Source organism: Curcuma longa, chromosome 5 (genome assembly GCF_044706935.1).
Source record: "Curcuma longa cultivar G26 ecotype Majalengka, Jawa Barat chromosome 5, ITB_CL_G26_1.1, whole genome shotgun sequence".
Classification (NCBI taxonomy): domain Eukaryota; kingdom Viridiplantae; phylum Streptophyta; class Magnoliopsida; order Zingiberales; family Zingiberaceae; genus Curcuma; species Curcuma longa.
In genome coordinates, this window is record NC_133865.1 from 5,339,130 (window position 1) to 5,358,549 (window position 19,420).

General features: G+C 39.0%; 2 protein-coding genes and 1 non-coding gene across 4 annotated transcripts; all 3 read right to left on the bottom strand.

Moving 5' to 3' along the window:
• Positions 1-993: 993 nt before the first annotated feature.
• On the bottom strand, positions 994-12,816 carry LOC141829397 (callose synthase 12-like). 2 transcript variants are annotated; one of them, XR_012601882.1, is made up of 3 exons: positions 7,449-12,816; positions 2,295-2,389; positions 994-1,310 (listed from the first exon to the last, which is right to left on the bottom strand). XR_012601882.1 is itself a non-coding variant. In XM_074716857.1 (2 exons), the coding sequence occupies exon 1, from the start codon at positions 12,814-12,816 to the stop codon at positions 7,450-7,452; it is 5,367 nt and encodes a 1,788-aa protein (XP_074572958.1). In that variant the 3' UTR covers positions 2,113-2,389; position 7,449. The 2 variants fall into 2 exon arrangements, 1 of the variants encoding a protein (XP_074572958.1); XM_074716857.1 differs by lacking the exon at positions 994-1,310 and having other exon boundaries at positions 2,113-2,389.
• LOC141830258 (small nucleolar RNA J33) lies at positions 9,745-9,824 on the bottom strand. Its single transcript, XR_012601947.1, has one exon. It is a non-coding gene; the product is annotated as a small nucleolar RNA J33 (small nucleolar RNA).
• A 1,730-nt stretch (positions 12,817-14,546) lies between the features above and the next one.
• Positions 14,547-18,399, bottom strand: LOC141829329 (tubby-like F-box protein 1). Its single transcript, XM_074716782.1, has 4 exons — positions 18,040-18,399; positions 17,691-17,778; positions 15,850-15,979; positions 14,547-15,401 (listed from the first exon to the last, which is right to left on the bottom strand). The coding sequence occupies exons 1-4, from the start codon at positions 18,325-18,327 to the stop codon at positions 14,843-14,845; spliced, it is 1,065 nt and encodes a 354-aa protein (XP_074572883.1). The 5' UTR covers positions 18,328-18,399; the 3' UTR covers positions 14,547-14,842.
• Between the last annotated feature and the right edge of the window lie 1,021 nt (positions 18,400-19,420).

A 19,420-nucleotide genomic window follows, 5' to 3' on the forward strand; every position in this document is an offset into this window, starting at 1 on the left:
CAGAGAGATATTATTTTTTAAAAAAATTGATAAAAAATTAATTTAAGGTGTATTTTATCATATACAGCGCATAGACAGCCCTCCTATATTTGACAAATCTGAGCGAGCTGGTCATGTCAAACCTCCAGGAGGATATTCACCAAACGAAGCACCGAGCAAATTTTACTATTAAAAAAAAAAAAGTCTTCTGTAGCGTGGCCATCGAGTCTCTTCTTGATTTCGTCGTGGATGAAGTGGTGTGACTTTAGTTAATTGTAATGCATTGGATTGCCAAACTCTATATTGACTATGGATATATGGAATAGCGTTTCATTATCCTTGAGAGGGTTTGAGAGAGATTCGGCTTGGTTTTGGATTTCTTTCATGTCATTATCCCCATGGTCCGGACATCCCCTATCTCTTTTATTTTTCTTGAAGGTTCCTATATGATTCTATATAGACCATGACTCTGATACCACTTGTTAGTATCAATGGAATCAAAATATCTCCACAGGAAAAGTGATTATTCCCTGACAAGGATTGCGTTTGTCAAAAATATCATTTGATTTATAAGAAAAGTTATTTTATGTCCTATAAATTATGAAATAAATATTCCTATTTATTTGGCTGGAAGGACCAAATGAACAAATTAGAGAAACCAGATCAATCAAGTTAGAGTTAGATGAGGTAACCAGGTCAAACAAGTCATAAGTCAGAACCCTACTTGATTGCCTAACTAAGCTAGATGAGTTGAAGGGCCAAGCGAATTAGGCGGGCAAGATGAGTCAGTGCATTAATCTCACTCGATGGGTCGAGTAGGCTAAGCAAGTCAAGCAAGCGAGACAGACAAACAAGACAAATCAATTAAGATAGCTTGATCACCAATCAAGTTGGACAAGTCTAGCAAGGAAGTCATCGTGCAAGCTGGACAAGTTACATAAAATATTTAAATAAAGATTAATTTTTATTATAACTAAATATAAAAACTAGTTATTGTTGCATTTAATTCATGGATCAAAGCTACCAATTTCCATTTACTCTAGCATATACACACCTCTGAATGGTTCCTCTGGACGAAATCTTATCCCCCTAACGAACGAGTAATACTGGAGCCTCATTTATCCAATTCAATGAAGCTCAAACCGAAGGCATCAGTTAGTCAAGTGTGTTATACTGAAAAATTAGACAAGTTTTTTCCCATAGTGATCTTAAATGCTAGACAACCTTCCTTGAGTTACTTCAGAGGGCCAAACATGCTTTTCTCCTAAAGCTGTTCCAAGATGTCCAACAAGCTGTTCAAGATCTGGAAATGTGCAACCCAAGTTCCTAACCTATAAAGGATTGGCAAGAAGCTCAACAGTTGGCTATGACGAACAAATTAAACAAGCATAAAAAATATGGTGAGCTTTCTGCAAACAGGCATTCCTGTCTTTAGAGCAAGGATGGCACATGCTTGAATTAGGTTCGTTGTTGAAGCTTCTGAAGCATGTCTAGCTAACTAAAATTAGTCAACTAAGACCAAGCTAAATCGGTATTCAATGTGATATGAAGCATGTTATGTTATCTAATGATTGTTGAACAAACTCTCAAAAATAATTAGGAGAAGAAAGTGTAACAGCAACACATGCAATATAGAATCTATTTTTAGTCATTAATATGTTTGGCTTCCATGTTCACCAATAAAACCTAGAAAGTCACTGCTCCTTGTATCTAGAAACCTAATTTTAGCTTCTCTGCTTCTTTTAGGAGCTTGTCGCCTTATTTCCAATACCTCCAAAGTGGAAGAAGACAATTCCAACTGTTGTAAGCCAGAGGGATTGGAGAGAATTTGGATATTTGCAGAGTTGCACAACAGAGAAAGTAGCATGGAGTAAGAAGTTAAATTACATAGACAATCTGAGACTTAAAGGAAAACCTATTTAGAAGGTTGGAGGAAATGAGCAATCTTTACTTTCACTCTTATAGTCAAAATTAGACAGCTGTAAGAGAAATCTCCATTGAACAAATATCAAAGTCTAATCCTTACAAGCATCCAATTGAACTACAGCATGGATGAAATTTTTTTATACTTGACATGGAAAGCATGACTATGCGAATATGTATCTATAGCTTGAGACTACCAGGCCAAGAGAATGAAATAGTTTTACAAAAGTCAACAAATCACCAGTATCGATGCCAAATTATGGTTACAATTATAACATATCTCAAACTATCTGAATCTAAAGCAGGAAATATTGGTTAATCAGTTCCATGATTACATACATACATACAAACAGATCCCATATGAAAAGGGAATTTAGCTAAGAAAAAGTTACCTCCTACACTATGCATTCCCCCACCAGCAACAAATGGAGAAAATTCTAGCCGCACTGCTGTATCTCCACTAAGCAAGCATGAACTTGACATTAACCTGAAAATTTCATTTCCACATTAAATACTGATGAAATATTATCAGACTATAAGTTCATGCTGCAGAATACGATTTCTCAGTGACTAGTAAAAAAACAATGTGGCATTAGTTATTTCGAAGGCATTAAATCATGAATCACATGATTTCATTAAACTTGCACACCATGAATGCATACAAAAGAGCTAAGGTGATCCAGCAACCTAATTACTTTAGTTGAATTAGTTAGATGAATAATTTCAGTGAGGTTTGCAAATTCTCAATACAATGTGCATACTGTAACGACTGGTGATGATGTTTGGCCAGAGTTTCATTTGTCCATTAAAGCAAACCATTTTCTTAGAAATAATTGTATCTTCAACTTTCAAGCAAAATGTAACTAAATGTTGTCAGCAGATAACTCATTGACAAATTAATTTTCCCTCTAATCTGTAATGCATCCTAAGGAAGTCTTTGAATAGTTTCTGCCAAAGTGTCAAGAAATAAATTGGACTTAACCAACTTGTGCTAGACCATCTGACAAAGAGTTAGACCCAACCGAGAAGTTTACAGGCATCTTTGGCCCAGGGGAGACTGTTTCTGAAGTTTGTAGCAATCTTTAGAACAGAGAAAGGTGCAACAACTTTTAAGATTTAATTTTTTATTAGTTATAATAAACTAGATAATTTTAATTCTTGTTTAGTTGAACAAGTTATTTTAAGAGAATAGCTGCCTGAGTTATTTTAGAAATGAATTATTCATAACCAAGATTTTGGATGAAAAGGGTTCATATGTTGTAAAACAAGCTTCATGCTCTCTTAAAAGGGCAGTCCGGTGTATGAAACTTCCATCAATACGGGGTTCCGGAGAAGGGTATATTGTACATGGCTTTACCCTGCTTTGCAAGAGCTTGTTTTGAGACTCGAATCTGTGACCTTCCAAGTCACACAGCCATGCTCTCTTGTTTATCATTTTTTTTGTTTAAAAAACTATGTATTATCATTGTGATTTATTTGTGATTTTGTTTCCCCTAATGCCACATCAAGTGGTATCAAAGGAGAAATTTGTTACATCCTGACTTTTGCCATACCACCCAGAGCAGCCACTCAAAGATCCCAACCTGCACATATGAGCCCCCAGCTCTCATTTTCAAGCCAAGTCGTCCTTGTTCCCACTAAACCACCACCGGGCACTCCTATACACTGATCTCATGAAGCTTTGCTTTGTCTGAATCTACCTCAACAGAATAAGTAGCATAGGAAAAGTCCTCATGTGCTCCTCCATTGGTTGCACAAAAGAAACACCCATTTCTCCCAAAGAAGCTAAAGCCCAAGACAAGCCCACTTTGCCTCCTCTTGTGCCATCTATACAAGAACCCATCATGAAAAGAAACTCAAACACCACCGCTCTCACCTGCGAGAAAATCAAAGATCATCCCCAGTACCCTCTATGCTAGGCAAACTCCTTCCCCACTGAAAAGAAGGCTTTGACTTCTTGCTCCAGGTTCGCAAGAGGCCCATCCATCTTTACAAGCAGACTAGACAAACCCTTACATTAGTGCAACTCTTGGTCTGTGCCTCCCACAACAGATGCCTCATCTTCACCCTCTCAGCAGAAGCTGCACAATCACAGCTTCACCAGCAAAGCGGAGATCTTATGCCATCATACAAGGACAGAAAGAACCATGTGCCTCCCCAAATGCAAATATGCTCCTCTTGGTGGTTGACCTGACATTGCTCCAGCCAACAGACAATCCAGTCACTGCCTCCTATACTAGGCCCAACCTTAATGTTTCTCCTAATTGCCTACTTATGGTCCTACACTCGTTCAAATGAACAGGTTCAGATGCAAGCAACCTGGATTGTTACTATTCTGATATCCCTTATGTTTTGATTAACTTGGAGATGCTTATTTTATCATAAAAAAGAAAGAAAGGGAGGGCTCTTAAGGCGCAACCCAACCACTTGTTAGATATTGTGCATGTTGGGATGCACTACAGGATAGTTTAAGGGGGAATTAGTACAAGAATTCTAAATCTAGTGCAGCCCTGTTTTAAATTTCAGAAGAGAAGATCAAATCTGAATACAATACACTCACAGATTGATGGAGATTTGAGATCCACACAAAAGTTGCCACCTCTTTGGAAAATTAAAGTTATTTAATTTTTTGGTTGGTTAAATTTTCTATAAACCAGTAAACCCTAGCAAAAAAAAACTTTGTTGCCCCAGTTTATGTCTGCATAATTTAGCCCATAAAACAGAGCCATCATTTAAAAAAACATTTTTGCTATTGTTTCTTTCTTATGTTATCTTAATAATCATCATTATTTATCAATATACTTATAGAACGATGAGAGGACACACTACCACTAACTATGAGAGATGTAGACATTGAGAGTGAAGATCACAAATAGCCATGTGTGAATGACAAGCATAAATTCACGAGAAGCAACATGGACAATCTAAAAGTTTTAACAAATTTCATCCTCTATACACATAAAGCAATGCATTACATGCATTCTCACTCACATTTGCATTACCCAATCTTTAAAAACGTTAACTTTTTAATGTATACCATAATAATCACTAACAAAGGCAACAAAAATCAGAAAATGCCAGAAACATAGTGGATTTGAAGCACCTAATTTCAATGCTCAATCAGATCCAAACATATTCCTTATGATTAATTGCAATTTTTATTATTTTTTGGAAGGGGCAATCAAAATAAAATAAAATCTCCATTTCTCAAAAACTAGGAGACATAAAATACAATAGTTCCTTATTCGTTGGAAAGAGACCAAGAAAAGATAATAAAATAACCAAACTAAACAATGCTGATGATGAATTGTTCTTTACGCATGGAAATAACAACATGAAAAAATGTTGATAACTAGCTTAGAGTTGTGTTCTTCATGTTAAGGCAGAATAATGCAAATTATAAATTTAATCAATCCCCTACCTCTAGTGATTATGAATGTAGAGGCAGTATGTTGAAAGTAGACATGCCAACAGAGGTGAAGAGGAAGGGATAAGAGTTAAAACATTCCATCCCTAGTAAGTAGGCATCTTATATCACAAAAACAGTTATTAAGTTTTTAAAAAATATTATAATTTTGTAATGAAGTTAATTTATGTCATTTAAATATTAAGGCTGTGAAAAAGTTTTACCTCTGTTAATTCTACAGATTTGACTCTCTTTTGGATTTTACCAAAGATAAAGACAATGAGCTCATCTAGTGCAAATGCATGTCAACTACATGCTCAATTACCAATCTCTAACCGTTTTCCACCATTACTCACTAAACAACATTTGTGAGTTGAAGGAATTCTTTCTACCTCATTTACTATCATTTCTTCATTTACTTCCCTAGCCACTGCCACTAAGGTTGACTTAGGCATTGGACCGAGCCCTCACAGGGCTTATTCTTAACACATTCTATGTTTTTGCAGTATCTCTAGGTTGGGCTTGGACTGTTACACCTGTCCAGGATTACACATTGATCCAAACCTTCATTCGACAATCCTTAGAACTCCAAGGATAATATTTGCACCCACATGAATTCCAACACCAAAAAAATTAATATGACTTGTTTAGTGCCAATTTTAGAAGGCTGACTGGAATCGTGCAAACAATTAAATAAAAAAAAACTTAGATAATTACAGAAAATCTTCATTTATACTGTGATCCTTATGTTAGAAATCATTTTATTCGTAGCAAAAGGCATTCTAATCTGATGGATGTTATTAGAGCATGCATTGAGGTATTTGCATAGATACATTCCATGTAAGATAGGTTCATCCTCAACTTTGTAGAATATGTATTAATCATCATTTAGAACAAAAAATTTAGGATACAAAATTGAATACCCTAACCAAAACAAAAGAAATGGAAAATGATGTGGTGAAACAAAAATAATTTGCAATAGTTCATATTTTTTTGCTAAAGTCAAACCTAGATCTCAATGCTTAAGCTGTAGTCTATCCAAGTAGGTAAGGAAACATTCTTTAAAGTCTTAACCACTCTAAAGTGCAAAATTTCCTTTTAACTCCTCAAAATCAAAGGAGCAGCAATAGACTATGATTAAAAAAAAACCGGTAACAAAGATACTTTGACTGATATTTTCTGTGGTTGTGGTAAATATTTCAATGACTAAAGAGATTAATTCAAATAACAACACATCAAGTCATCTTTTGGAAAGTTCAGAACTTGAAAATTATTCACCTAACCTTCATAACTTTTATTAATCCAAATTCATCAGTATTTTCAGATAAATATATGTTGGCTTTTCTTGTATTGGCTTAAAAAATGAAGTTAAGATAGTTGCAAAATGAATTTCAAATGAATCTGTGTGAAAACCTTCATAACTTTTATTAATCCAAATTCATCAGTATTTTCAGATAAATATATGTTGGCTTTTCTTGTATTGGCTTAAAAAATGAAGTTAAGATAGTTGGAAAATGGATTTCAAATGAACCTGTGTGAAGTATTCTAAATTTTATAGAAACAAAAAACTAAATAAATGAAAATGTGTCTTTTACCATACTGGGAATAATCAGGATGTATTGACTCAACCTTGTAGCATAAGGAACTGGATACCATATAAAAGTAGCCGGTAGTAAGATCAAAAAGCTTTTGAACCTCAGGAAATAAATAATGCAAAGATGTCCTAACCTACTAATTCAACCATATGCTGTAAACTAAAACTGATCATTTGATTGAACCTTAGATCAAGTGCAACAAGACTCAGCATGCTGACACAAGATTTTAGCTTTAAGATTCAAGACTCAAACCTAGCAGAATTACTACGATGTGAACTACACAGCAAGTCAACTTTAAACTTGGGCCAAACTGACAAAGGTTTCTATCTTAGTCTAGGTATGAGATAGCTATATTTCAAGTCACTTATCAAAGAAAAGTAGATAACAACAAGCCAACTTGCAAACTCTCTGGCCATACAAAGAACCAAGAGGAAAATAGTGAATTTTGAACAAGATTCACATCCTTTCCAATTTTAGTCGCACAAAAACAAAAGTTGATAAACAGCTCAAATGACAATTTCAGCAAAAGAAGCATGAATTAGTACCTCAAATGTCAGTAGATTTTTTCACGTTAAGAATTCGTGATATCTGGAGACCTCGACTAAATGCTTCATTAAAGAGCACTCTTGTCTGCATTTCCTGGGAACCAGGCAACCAGGACAGGAGTGCCACAGGAGCCATTACAATTACTCCAAACATGATTTCATATAACCGAGCCACAGCAACCACAGATTCCCATAGAACAGTAGATTGAAGGAATGGTTTGAAAACCTGAGCAATCGAGATTAAACCCCAGCCAGTAGGTATGAATGCTAACAGGCTTGTAAAGAAATCAACAATTTTGAAGGAAGTGAACTGCAGCAATACAATGATGACGAGTATCAGAAAGACTATTATGAAACCTTGAATAGCCCGATATGTCAAGTGTTCCTTGGCAGCATATCTATACTGAGCATAATCCATGATGACAAAAATGCCAAGGGCAGCAAAGATGCCTATCCAAGAAAGAAGATACACAGAAACACTGTGGCTATGACTTGCAATGTTTAGCTGATACACAATACCATACTGGAAGAAGAAATAACGGAGATCTAATATGATCTCCAATAATTTTCCCCAAAGACCAGTTGTCCGAAGATGATCATTTTCTTCATTCCACCATTTCTCCCAAGATTGATCAGATGTTGCAGAAATAAGACTAGGATACCAAATCCAGTTCATAAAATCATCATAGTCATTGACAGTTTTCAACCAATCAAAACCAGATGGATTGAATGCAAATGGAGCCATGATCCATGATACAACCAAAAACCAGCTTGAGATGGTCATTACTATGTAAACAAATGTATTCTTCCCAATGGCACTGTAGGCAGCATACAAGGTCAATACTATCCCTAGTTCTATTCCTTTTATGAAATGGCTGCGTGCATAAAGTCTATAATTCTCAGCAAATTTCTTGTGTTCAACCACAAAACCACGTCCTGTAGCCCGATATTTTGCACCTCCATGAAGAATAGTGCGCCCATAGTAATGGGTCTTAGTTCCCATTGAGAAAGTATAGAACACTGATGCAAGCTGTAACTGCATTGTCAAGAAGTCCCAGATCGCAGGAAGAAACCCATGCTCAAGCGAGTTTTCTATAATCATTGGCAATGCGGTAAACAGTCCAAGCTGGATAATGAATTGCTGATTGAGAACAGTACCAAGAGCTGCATTATTTGTAGAGTCAGCATTGCTTCTGATGGAACTCTCAAGGCCACTGAGAGCCAGATAAAGGCGACCCCAGACAAAAGCATAGACAGTCAATACCACCATCATTGTGTTAAAATAGAAACCCACAGTTGTGTAAAAGAAAGAGAGCATCCGGAAGAAATCTAACCTATGGCCTAACCTATAAACATCTCTGCTTAAGGTTTGTTCGCCATTACCACTAGCAACTTTGGCTTCAAACATAGATATTTGATTCAGGCCCACATCTCGGCCTTTACCAACCTGTATATATTCATGGTGGGTAACATTGCCACCACGAAGTGTACAATTAAATCCTGCAAATATATCCTCACTAATATTGATGACCCTTGAAGCCTTACTAATGCCTCCTCGACTTAAAAACCAAAGGCGATCAAAGACGTCAGGATGGCCATAATGCATCCGTACCTTTAAAGGATTTGCCAGAACCCTCTGTCCAAGGGTGACAAAGCTTGTTTCCTGAGCTGACATGAACCAAGCCAGGGATGAAACAGAACCAGTAAAAACATGTTCACGAACTCCCAAGATATTTGGTTTTCGAGCTTCATAGTTGGATGAGTATTCTTCTAACAGATTGCGCATTTTGAGGGCCTCCTCAAAGTAGTTGTCTTGGTTCATGTCAATTGTTTGCACTGCATCGCCCCTTGTGAAGATAAGGGCATGGTTCTGGTTCTCTGGCTTGCCTTCTCCAAGCTTTAGAGGCCCAGGCAGCTTGACCCTGTATATCTCCACTTCTTTCTCCAGTTGTTGATCATATTTAACAAGAACAGAAAAATACTCCACTTCATCTCTGCCTGACTTCACTTCATCGACATAAGCAACACGAAGGGCTTCATTGTTCTTCATCAGGTACAAAATATCATCAGCACGTGTGTCATTCTTAGCTTTCTGGTTTCCATAAATCTGGCAAGCAACCACATAAGTATACTTCATCAGAGCAGTTCCATGTTCATGACCTTTAAACAACAAAATGCTGCTGCTAGCTCTACTTAAACTTCGGGATGGCGATGACTTACCACCATCCTCCAAGTTATCTAAGTCTTCTATTTGCCTCCTTGACGAACCAACTGAAGCTAGTTCCCTTGATCCTTCCCTTATGTCAATCTCAGAAGCAGAATCAAGAAATGCAAGCATCTTGAGAGCCTTGTAGTAGTACATCATTCCCCGCACTGTCCTTGACAAGGTCTGCCCCCTATATGAGGCCCAAAGTCGGAGATCCCTTGATCTTTTACCCCATAACTCCTCCTCATCAGTCATTCCCTCTCTCTTCATGCGTTCCAAGAAGTTTACCCATTCATCTTCATAAATCTTTTGCAAATAAAATATGATGGAGATGCCATCCTCGTTTTCTGACTGAAGCTGTTCCTTGCTGTACAAAACTTCCTCATTGTAATATGGAGTCAGCACACTGAAAGCTCGCATCTTTTCAACCTGGGGAGCTCGAGGCATGTTCATGAATAATGAGTTGCTGAAGAATGCAATGCGTCTTCGGGCCTCAAGATTTTTTGGAATGTTATTCATGGAATCCTTAGATGTAAGTATTGTGTGTAGTCTCCTTATCTGCCTATAGAAGGTATCATTTTCAGCAGCAGGAAGCACAACAGCATTCTCAAAGGGCAACTCAGTCGATCCAGTTGGTGCCAAACCTGCTTCTTTAAGTTTCTCTATGCTCCTCTTGTTTTTAGGGAAATCACGTGTAACTATGTCATACAGGGTTTGCAGTGTGTTGACCACTTTGTACAGATCTTTATTTGGCTTGACTAATGTGCTCAGTAGGACAACCAGTTTGTCATAGATATTCTGCAGCACGCTCATATTATATTCTACTGTGAACTTCTCCACGCGAATGCTGCCATCAAACTCGTCAAATAATCCAGCAACAATGGAGTGTTCTTCAGTTCCCACTTTGATGATCTCGAGGAGCAAATATTTAATGCTGTCATAAGCCTCAATGACTGTACAACGCCTATATTCATTTTTGCAAATCTTCCTCCAGAGTCTTCTGTCATTGTCCTTAAATTCCTTTGCTTGACCAAGAGCAAGAAGCAGTTCATCGCAGAGTAATAAGCACGGCCACCTGATCACTCGGATATTACATGCATTTGGAGGCAGCTCAAGAAGCTCCACTTCACGATCATTCACAATATCCTCCTCTCTGAATGTGTGAATGATCTCATTCCATATCAATGCAAACCTGCTAGGACCAACTTGATTTGATTCAATCATATTGTATGGGCGGCCCAAGCCATACCTCAGCTTCAGCCGGTTTACAGTGTCTCTGAATCTACTTCGTAGCGAGCCATGCTGCTGAAAAACCTGTTCGTCTGGCATCAGATGGAACTGCAAGGCACCAGCAAAAAACTGGAACCTCAGCCTCAATTGTTGCACATCACGAATCTCACCAAGGTGTGAGAACAAGCCTACCAGCGCCCCAACCATTGAAGAGAAGATTGAATACCAGATCTGAATGTCCATCAGATAAATCAGAACGACAGGAAGCCACAAAATGAACACTGCAAACCTGGAAGTATGGGAGAAAAACTCATGCCACTGGTATTGAACACCTCGAAGATTAAGTATGGCTTTGGTTGGGGAGATCATTGGCTTGATTTGCAAGAAATAGCTGAAGATGAACTTCACAGCAAGGAGTGCAACCCAGAAAAGGGAATACTTAAGGTTGTCCAACAGACCTTCACGTAGCCCTCTGCCAACGAAGGTGCGACTCTGGAACCACCAAGTGAGAACATAAAGAATCCTCCAATTGGTCTTCTCAAGGAAGTTTCGGAGCCAAGGGATGATGAAGAGTGCGATGGCAAGCAGTTCAGGGAGGATAAACACTGCGGCGGCCTCTAACATGTGCATCAGCCGCTGGTTCGCTGCAGGCGACCATCCTCTGTCTTGGTTCCTCTGCTTCCATATCCGAGAGTATAGGATCGTGAATGCGACCGTCCACGACGCAGCAACGAATATTTTGAGTAGCATTCGCACACCGAGCAATCTGGTCTCACGTGAGACAAGCTTGTACTGGGTGCCCACGTCGAGAAGCGACTGGAGCAAGCGGAGGCCAGACCAGGTAATGAAGATGGTCAGGAGGCGGACCTGGTCATTTCGGGTTTGGAGGTTCTGCCACGGGTAGGTCTTGTTGCCGTGCCAAGCGACGATGATGGCCGCCTGAAGGAAGAGGACGAGCATGACCCAGAGGCGATCAAAACTGCGGTAGAGATTCCAGAAGGAGCGCTGCTCCACGAAGCCCGTCTTCCCCACGCGGTTCTTGGTGGGCGGGGTGGCGAAGAAGTTCTTAGACCTGTCGAGCGGCCAACGGAGGCGCTCGAAGCAGTGGCTGTTCCAAAAGTACTCGTTGATATCATCATAGTTGCGCCAGGCGGAATGAGGCGCTGTGCCGTTGCGACTGGCTTCGACCTCGCGCTTGATGGTCTCGTAGATAGGGGTGACGACGCGGGCGAGGAAAGCGTTCTCGCCAGATATAGCGGGGAGAGCAGGCTGGCCCGTCGCCTCGTCGATGTAGTCCTCGAGGATGCGGTTGAGGTCCATGGCCATGTGGTGAAAGATGTAGGAGAGGCATTCGGGAACGAAACGGACGTTAGCCGCCTCGCCCCAGATGAGGAGGTAGAGGGCGGGATAGAGGAGCTCGCGGCGGGGGTCCGGGGCGGCGCGGCGGATGCCGGAATCGCCGATCCATACGTTGGACTTGCGGCCAAGGTAGGAGCACCACGCGGTGTAGTTGTGGAGGAGTTTCTTGCGGACGCGGCGGACGACCTTGGCATCGAGGACGTCGATGTTGTCCGGCGGCGGTTGGGTTCGCATTTGCGCGTTGGCGAGGAGGAGGACGAGGTGCTCCCGTTGGTTGCGGATGTTGTCGCGCTGGAAGCCGAAGAAGGCCCCGAGCCAGTCGAAGAGGTCGAGGCCGTCGTGCCACTGGACGAAGGGCGGCTTCCGGAGCTCCCCGACGGCGCGCAGCGCGGCCATGGCGGCTCGCACCTCCGGGAAGCGGAGCGACGGGTGATCCGCCAGGAAGTTATGGATGGGGATAATGTTGTAAGCATCCTCCCCGGAAGCCTCCGCCGTCGCATAGGGCGGCACGGGAGGCTCCGTGCCGAAGCCAGCGCCGGGTCCTGGCCGGTTTCCTCGCTGGCGGAGGCTCATCCCTGCCTCAGATCTGAGAGCCGCACGGCTGCTTCCCCTTCTCGGAGTAAACCCTCGCCGCTGCGATCTGGTTCTGAAACGACGCTCTCGAGCTGTACAACGGAACCGATGGAATGAGCAGCAGCCTGTGAGGATTTGCAGTTTTGTTATGTTAGGCAATACGATTATTTTAGGATATTTCACAAAAATAGTAAAGTATATTTATTTTTTAATTTAATTTTAAAAAGGGAATAAAGTGATTTTTTTTCCCCACATGAACCGACTCAATTTTGAACCAAAGTCGTTTGGTTGTTTTGAACTAATTTCTCTCTTCATTATCGTTTTCAAATGACTCAGGCCCACAAATCTACCCATCAGTTTGACGCATGTCCTCTTAGGCGGGACCCACCTGTCGGCCTCGAACGCGGAGAACACGATGGGTGTGCACGCCGTTCCACTTGATGGGATCACATTTATGCGGATGGTGGCGTTTCATTTTTTAACTGACGAACTAGGTGGGCGGATTTGGCCCGCATAAGAAGTTGGTGCGGGAGGGGACGTCGTGGCTCGTAGCACGCGCGGCTTCCCCGTTCGCCGTGGAGTGCGGCTCTTTCAAACTCCATAAGAAGAAAAAGGAAAGAGTTTTTTTTTTAAAAAAAAAAAGATTTTCATTGAAGGGATTTTTTTAAGTGCTAAATAAATATATGGATTAACATCTTAGATGTAAATGGAGATACTAAATAGATTTGGCTACAAATTATGGCATGCCAAATTAATAAAATTGTCAAAAAAAAAACGTTCTATTTTTTATTTAAAAAAAAGTTTAAAAGACGTACATCGTAACTACTATGCCAATTAAATCATTTTCTTTTTAATAATTTAGTTAAAAAATATATATAATACTTTTAAATCAATTTTTTTACGGAATTGATCAAAACAATTTAAACTTTATCAAATTTATTTTGATAATATTAAAATTATCATAAAATTACTATAATAGTTACTAATTAATTATTATACAGTTGCCAATTAATAGTTGCCAAGACTTTATAATAGTCATTTAGATATTAAAATAATTTTTTTGGTATTTTAAAATTTTTTTAGACGATTTTGATTGAGTTTAATAGTATGTATAATATTTTTAATCAAATTAAATTTATTTTATTTTAATATATGGTAGCAATTACTTTTCTAACTGCTACAATGACACTGAAATAAAAAATAATAATATTAAAAATATATTAAAGTGCCCTTTTGACTTTTTAAAAATAAGAAGGTGCCTAGTAAATTAAATGTTAGCTTGGACTAACACAACTAACACAGAACTTCATTTGGTTAATGTTAAAATGGAATGGATATTTTTGTCACATCACCTCCGACAATAATAAAAAAAACAAATTATTCTAACCTCTAAAATAATCTTAAAAATAAAATATAAAATATTTTTTTTATAAATACCATTTGCCCCCAACTCTCTCATTTATCACAAAACGCTCTCTAACATTCCTCTTATTTTATTATTTTATTTTATACATTCTAATTTACAACTTAATCATTATAAACTTTAATAATTAAGTAACAATTATTCTTAAACATATCATTTTAATTTTTTGTTATCTATCTATCTATCTATCAAATAAATTATTATTAAATTCTAATGAATGAATATCATCAAACCATTCTACAGGATGTAATTAAAACTTGCTAACAACATTATTAAATATGACTCAGAAAAGAAATTGCACCACAAATTGCACGCTTAACATAACTCGTATATCTAAATTGCTTAAGGTTTATTGATCACAAACCAAACTTGAAGAACAGCCAACTTCATATCGTCTCTTCTCAAATAGATCAACTGTTCGTACTACAACCAACAAGCGTTTGGTGTCTGAAGGCATATTTGCCAAGCAACGTCCAAGTGCAGAGAAAGGTACACGGGAAAATACCTGCAACCACCAAAGATCAGTCAATGTTTGCACCAAAAGAAGGTGTGCCCATCACATGATACATTGTCTCTGCCTGGATGAAGAACCTAACATTAGTCTTATTCACAAGCAAATTTTGTTCCGAAGCTAGTGAGGCAGATGGCGAAGGCTTGGAAAGCTGAGAGTGGTTGGCGGTAATCCATGGTGAAGGTGTCATCCCCCACCTTACCGAACTGTAGCAGCACTGTCTCCTCATCTCCGATCCCTGAAGGTTGGCTTGCGTCTTCGGTCGCCACCAACTGGAAGTTCTTGACCGAGGCCACTGTGACCCGGCCATGGAAGTTCAAGCACCAGCATTGCAGGTGTTCGTGCCACCGGGGAGCTTTATTCTTGAGAATGGTAGTCCCTGGGGTGTGTGCCTTGGGCTTTAGAGAATCTCCCTCCCCTGTCATGTCTTTTGCTGAAGGACATTGCAGAGTGCAGTGCATCCTTCTAGGCCCTCTTTTCAGAAGGTTAAATTTGTAAGATACGTGCCCGATAACAAAATTGCCAGCAGGGACCTGAGGGCTGATTTGCTTGCTTGTAAATCGTCTGCTTGCTCGGCTACTCGACACCTTTGCACCGTTGTATGGAGGTTTACTGTCGTAGATTTTAAACTTTGTGCCCAAAATATTAGACCTGCAAGGAAAATTTTAGTTCATAGAAAATTTTGGGATGGTGACGGGTGAATATGACGCATATATAATCAACGTATGTATGATCAAAGTCTATATAATTCCTCAATCAATCAATATGACCTCACAATATGCAAGGAATTATGGCAATGCACTAATGTGATACTTCAAGATTTCTATATATGGATTATTTTGAAATGATGATGAGTGACGGCTCCCTCCCCCAGCCCCAATCATGTTGGATTCCACCTGTCATGTCCCAATCTCACAGTCATACAACCCACCTATTACTTCTCCATCATGAAACTAAGATAATATCATTCTTTTGAATTAAACTAAGATAATATAGCCCTACTGTAGGAAAAATTGACAGTAGAAAAAGAAATCATCTGAGAAGATGAACTTGTCTTTTTTGACTATATAAAGAGACTTCAAAGAATAACTAAACAAACCTTAATTTCCCCATGTATGCATTACTTCCTTGAGACAGATCATCAGCATCTAGAGAGATAATATACTCAGTGTGAGCCCCACGCTTAAACTGGCGTGCTGCTAAAAGAAGCTTTCCCTTATCTGTAAAAGCTGCAATACAAAATTAATGTTAAGTGTAGCTTGAAGTAGTGTACTTAGCATCTATGAGATACAAAGTACTATTTTGCCTCACACATGAAAGAAAGATGCAGAAAATTACTATGAGGTTGAAACAGAACCAGCTTATGTCTACAATCAAATAAATCCTTCTAACAGAAACCATCCGAATAGCCCTACAACAAAACACAACTTCCTCTGTTGCTTAACCTATAGCTGGGTAAAATAGCAGACCCAACAATGCAAAACTACAAAATACTTAATACTCTCCAAATCTCTTATTGAAAAAAAAAAATTCAAAACAGTGAATTAGAAAATAGGGGGTGGGCATTAGCCCTTCCCTGGATCTGCCAGTGGCTTGAACTCATTCCTAGACTCATCAAAAGGGGGAGGTTTTGGTCGAATCATATCTTGAGAAAGTTATGATTTACATGTCAAAGGATCTAGGTCCATCAGCACAAGCATAATCCTTCCACATGAGATTTGATGTGGGTTAAGCCTGAGTGACTACTTTGCCAAGGTACTAATTGCATTGGTCTTAAGCCTATCCCATAGGGCATACTCATTCAAAGTTCATTGCATGCCCATAAAATCACAATGATCTAAATAACTGCCTAATCCAAGTCAAGACCTCAGGAATTCATCGTGTACCAGGTCACATTAATGTGACAATGGCATCCATCCACATTAATGGTGCGGCTCATCTCATCTCTGGTTGTGCAATACATGGTTGTTCTTCCTAGTATAAACATGAACAGTTTGGCAATTTGGGAGGCCTTAGATACGCTATTGCTACTCCCTACATTAACTCCAATGTGTTTTTGGCTGGCTTCATGAGTTTTTGACTTCAGCATTAGCGCATGGCCTCTTCAGGCCCATACCCAGCACACTTTTTTCCTGTTGTTGATTAATCTTGAAGACTTTCAGATTCAGACGCTTGTTAATCCTCTATCTCACAATAAATGATATATATATATATATATACTTATAATAAGTACTAATGTTGGTGTAAGCATGTACAGACAAAGCCACATTATTCTAATTGATGCAAATCCTACCGCCTTTATAAATGTCTTGTACTCTCCTTACCAACCATGTACTACCGAAGATTATAGATAGACCTATATCTCTGCCAATGTTACTAATCAATGTATCCAATACCTTAGGTAAACACTTCATTTACAAATCAGTCAATCTTCAAGCAATTCAAAATTTATGTACTTGATAAGGTAATAAGAGTAATAAGAATTACCAGAACCAGAATTTAGTCCAACCCCTCTGGAAATATATAAAAAGTTGCATATACCTTCAACTCTCAGCCTTTCTTTAAATTTAAATTAAAAACATTTAAGTTCTTAGCACCATATCGCTGAATGCATTCGTTTCAGCATCAGTTCATATCAAATTAGAAAATATAGAGAGTTGGCATGTCTGCGTCCCTAATATGCTAGCTTCAACAAACGAAATTAAGTCAAAAAGGTTAGCTACTAATTCTAGCCATGTTCATAAGCTAAGACGCTCACCAAATGGTTTGACCTTGGCATATAAAAAAGAAGTTGGCAACAAAAAAACAAAGGGGAATCAAAAAGTAATAACTATATGGATCGAAATAAAAGCTTTATCAATATTTCAAATTCTTAAAACTGATGTACTGTGCATCTAGACAAGGAAAAGTTTGATAAGATTTATGAAAACATCTGCTTACATTCTGTAAGACCTAGAAAGAGACGGTATGTGGAGTTGTTCTTGTTCCGTCTGATCAAGCACTGTACCGGAGAGTCCCTCGGTCCAGGCTGGATTGCACAGCAAATAGACAACCAAACATGGTTCAGATTGCAGATCAACACACAAAGAAACTGAATACATATCATACATAAGCTTGTTTCGAAGGTATTAGAGCAGAAAAGAAGATTTTCACGAATGAAAAAAAAATACAATCAAGAGAACCAGCTCCATCTCAAATTCCTAAAAAGGCAAAAGTTGAAAGAGGAGAGTGCAAAGGGCAAAGGAAATCAAGGAACTAGCATGAAATCAGAGAAGAAAACGAAAGGCACCTCTTTGAGCGAAGATGGGAAGGTGATGCTGCCGGTCTCGCGCAGTTGTCGGACGATGCCGCAAGCGGAATCTCTCCACCTACGGCAAACGCCAGCGTAGGCCACGATGTCCCTCCTCTGCGGCCACCGCTCCCCACCGGCATCCACCCGCCTCACGATCTCCCCCAGAATCTCCGGAAGCATCCTTTCCCATCTCCCCTCCCCTTCCTCCGCCTGTCGTCTCCCTCCGCTCTCCTCTCTCTCCACCTCCTCCACCGACTCCGAACGAGTCGCGGCCCGACGAACCATCTCTCCTCTCTCTCCTCCCTCGAAATCGGTCAAAGAGGAGACCAAATTAATAGTCGATGCTTGCCATCGACGGAACGGCTATGGAGGCCATGGATCAAAGAGCTGGCAACGTCAATAAATAGAAATATCACTTTTTTTATTTTTGGAAACATTATTTCTTCCAGTTCTTTACTGTGACCAGCTCAAACACACACACATTTTTAGAAAATTCTAAATTATACAGATAATAAAAAAAAAACTCTGCCCATTTACGTTCGTATTTTTTTAATCATATTTTAAGTATTTATTCTTCGTTTCTTTTACCAAATTCTCATTCGATTTCTAATTTTCTAATTCCAACATATCTTAAAATTTTGACTGAGAGAAATAATAATTTTAGCTGTTGACAAGGTAGTAAGTTAAATTATGTGACTATTTTAGTGGTTGTGAATATAATAAGACTTAGTCAAGATTGAATGGGAAGAAGAATTATTAGCACTGATTGGTAAGAGGAGTTTAACCACCTTATCAATTAGATCTAGAATTTCTTGATCTTACTTCAAAATTCATTTTGATTCACCTTTGATCTTTTATAAAATTGCAATAACAATCTTACTCTAGGTCATATAGGGCATGCCTACATGGTCTCACTCGAAATTATTATATCATTTACTTGTTGATTCTTGGGCCAAATTGGCATGCCTGTCTTTTTCTAGAGTTTTACAAGTAACTAGCATCATCAAGTGTTTCTCTATCAATGTTATAGGCTCATAATTATTTTTCCAAGCTTTCTACTTACCTCGGTTCCCCAAACTCTCGGACGTTTTCCTCAATCTCTTCATTCAGCTCAATTCCTTGAGTTCTCATAGTTGTTTTTGAGCTCTCTATCGATCGAGTTCGGTCCCTAGGCCCTTTATTTCGAGCTCAATACATCGCCTTTACCTTTTTAATTATTAGGCACATCATCCATTTCAATAAAAAAAAATGAAATTCTTCACTCTAGTGACTTCACACGGTTGCCTCTATGATCATCTATGAGGGGGTAAATTAAAAAGTTACAATTGGCCACTACAGAAGAGAATATTACTTCGATTTCATCAAGATTCGACCCTTA

Coding starts and splice junctions, on each gene's coding strand:
- LOC141829329 (XM_074716782.1), bottom strand. CDS start 18,327: ATGGTTCGTCGGGCCGCGACTCGTTCGGAGTCGGTGGAGGAGGTGGAG. Junction 17,779..18,039: donor TCCCATCTTCGCTCAAAGAG/GTGCCTTTCGTT, acceptor TGTGCAATCCAG/CCTGGACCGAGGGACTCTCC. Junction 15,980..17,690: donor CTTTCTAGGTCTTACAGAAT/GTAAGCAGATGT, acceptor TTTGTATTGCAG/CTTTTACAGATAAGGGAAAG.
- LOC141829397 (XM_074716857.1), bottom strand. CDS start 12,816: ATGAGCCTCCGCCAGCGAGGAAACCGGCCAGGACCCGGCGCTGGCTTC.